At 42.5% G+C, this 2,500-nt stretch overlaps 1 protein-coding gene across 1 annotated transcript in view; it reads right to left on the reverse strand.

Moving 5' to 3' along the window:
• The window catches only part of LOC125038646, a 38,775-nt gene that overhangs the window by 21,381 nt on the left and 14,894 nt on the right, over nt 1–2,500 (reverse strand). The window contains exons 11-13 of the mRNA XM_047632188.1: nt 2,359–2,500; nt 1,998–2,137; nt 1–74 (exon numbers count right to left, since the gene is read on the reverse strand). The exon at nt 1–74 is cut by the window's left edge and continues 56 nt beyond it; the exon at nt 2,359–2,500 is cut by the window's right edge and continues 2 nt beyond it. Coding sequence (XP_047488144.1) covers nt 1–74; nt 1,998–2,137; nt 2,359–2,500 — 356 coding nt within the window. The remainder of the gene's footprint in view (nt 75–1,997; nt 2,138–2,358) is intronic.

Here is a 2,500-nt window from a genome sequence, read left to right on the forward strand (position 1 = left end):
GACACGACGCCAATCTGCTCGTACCGCTGCGGGTCGCCGTCTCGGGGCGTGACCATTGGGCCGCCGGAGTCGCCCTGGGGGAAGGAGAGAGGGGGGGGTCAGTTAAAGGGGAAGAGGGGGAGCTAGAGAGCGCACGGACGTATGACAGGCATTCGGGTACTGATATATTTTTGTGCGAACGAACGTGGATGCATGCAAATGACACACATATACGTGCATGTTCTCTCCTTCTCTCTCTCTCTCTCTCTCTCTCTCTCTCTCTCTCTCTCTCTCTCTCTCTCTCTCTCTCTCTCTCTCTCTCTCTCTCTCTCTCTCTCACACACGCGCGATTAAGTGACCATATACAGATAAAGTAAAAAAGTTAAATTATTAGGAAGGAGAAGGCAAAATGTCGTGTAGTTCTGCGTATTAACAGCTGTTGATTTCAAAATAGTTACATTGATCACTAGTTGCAATGACCTCGAGACCATCATCGATTCAACACTTACAAGGCAATGTTACCATCGTTACGGGAAATGATCCGAATATGACGCTAGATACAGATTTTAGCGTTGATGTATTTACCTTTATCTTATGGTGTTAAAATGTATTCATATTTGCAGCATAAGTAATTCATGAGAAACATTGATGTTGCGATGGTTATTAAAGTAGTCACAGACAATTTAATCCACATCCACATGCTGCCATAATGGTGGTGCCTTAAATTTAAGTTATGGAAGAGAAAAGGCTTCAGAAAATCTCGAATCCAACTGTAATATATAAATTCACGTATACAAGTCCGACTACGCTCACAACCTAGCTTGTTTCAACACGTAGTCCACAGATGGCGCAGTATGCACCGTATCCTATAAGAGGCAAACCAGGGAAAGCAAACCAGAACAGAGATTGGAAGCCTTGGAGTTTTATGAGCAACTAATAGCGGTAATGATATTAATTGCAATGATAGTTTTCTCGGGTTTCGTAGGCTAGCATGTTAGACTACCATTTTTCACCTGAAGTCATGTTTCAACTGATTCCGGACTTAATTTCTTTATTTTAGTGTAGGAAGGGCATCTTATGGCCATCTTACCTCAATTTCCATGTTGCAGCGGATTTGATATCAATTTGATGTATGGAGTAAAATGGGGTAGTAACTGATAATATGAACGTTAAAGAATGACACACATACGGATACATCACAATACGATTCTAGGAGAATCATATTCTAGCCTTGTTATTATCATCTCCATTTTTGGTTATTATTATTATCAGTGTCATCATCATCACCATCACATCATTATCGATATCATTATTGTTATTATTAATATCATTATCATTATCATTATCATTATCATCATCATCATCATCATCATCATCATCATCATCATCATCATCATCATCATCATCATCACCCTCATCTATATAATTATCATCATTCTTCTTCGTAGTAGTTTGACCATCAGTATATGCACATTTATTATTTACATGATTATCCGAGGAGGGGGGGGGGGGGTAAGAAGGAAGATTGAAGGGGAAGGGGGAGAAAAAAGGGGTGAGAGGGAGAAAGGGAGATGGGGAAGGGGGAAAGGAGAGGGGGCTCAGAGAAAAAAAAAAGTGGGATAGTGGAGAGGAGTTTGTGATAATGATAACATGAAACATTTGTCGTCCATCAGGCATGCTCCATACCCCCTTCTTCCTCCAAGATAACATTCAGGCGCACTTTCGCTCATTAGTCTACCTGGGAGTTCACTGGATCGGTATGACAGTGTATAAATAACGGACTACACACTGTTCTGTTTACAATGAAAGTAAAATTTGTAAGAAAAATGTTTAAGGAGACAATTGGATAATGTTCGCGGACCACTTTATAGTCCTGCGTATATAATGGCCATACAAGACGAAATGTTAGGAATAAAGAAGCTTAAGGATATAAACGAAATTCTGTGAGAATTAGAAAATATAGGATACTTAGGGAAACTGAGAAGAGAAAAGGAACAAGGCTACCGGAGAAGCATTACCTGACACGAGTCCTTGCCTCCTGCAGGTAAACCGGCGCAGAACATATTTTGGGTCACGTAACCGTTATAAGACTCTTTGCATTCTCGCTCCGTCAGCGTCGGGACCTGCACTTCCATCAGCACATTGGATGTTACTCCGCCTGGGATTGGGAAAAAGGGTGTTATGTACTACATGTGTTTATGCATACTGGCATGTTAGTTTGTTTGCTCGCGCGTGTACTTATGTGTGTGTGTGTGTGTGTGTGTGTGTGTGTGTGTGTGTGTGTGTGTGTGTGTGTGTGTGTGTGTGTGTGTGTGTGTGTGTGTGCGCGCGTGCGTGTATGCATACATATATACATTTAATATCTTTAGGGTACGGTACCTGAACTGAGCGCGCCCCACCCTGTCACCGTGGCCAAGCGCCCTTCGTAACTCGAACTCGGCTCAGGCAAGCACACCGGCCCGACCCTGGCGCTGAAGGTTATAGGCTCCACTTGCAATAGTGCAACGTCATTATCTACAGT

The sequence above is a fragment of the Penaeus chinensis genome, chromosome 25 (genome assembly GCF_019202785.1).
Source record: "Penaeus chinensis breed Huanghai No. 1 chromosome 25, ASM1920278v2, whole genome shotgun sequence".
Classification (NCBI taxonomy): Eukaryota; Metazoa; Arthropoda; class Malacostraca; order Decapoda; family Penaeidae; genus Penaeus; species Penaeus chinensis.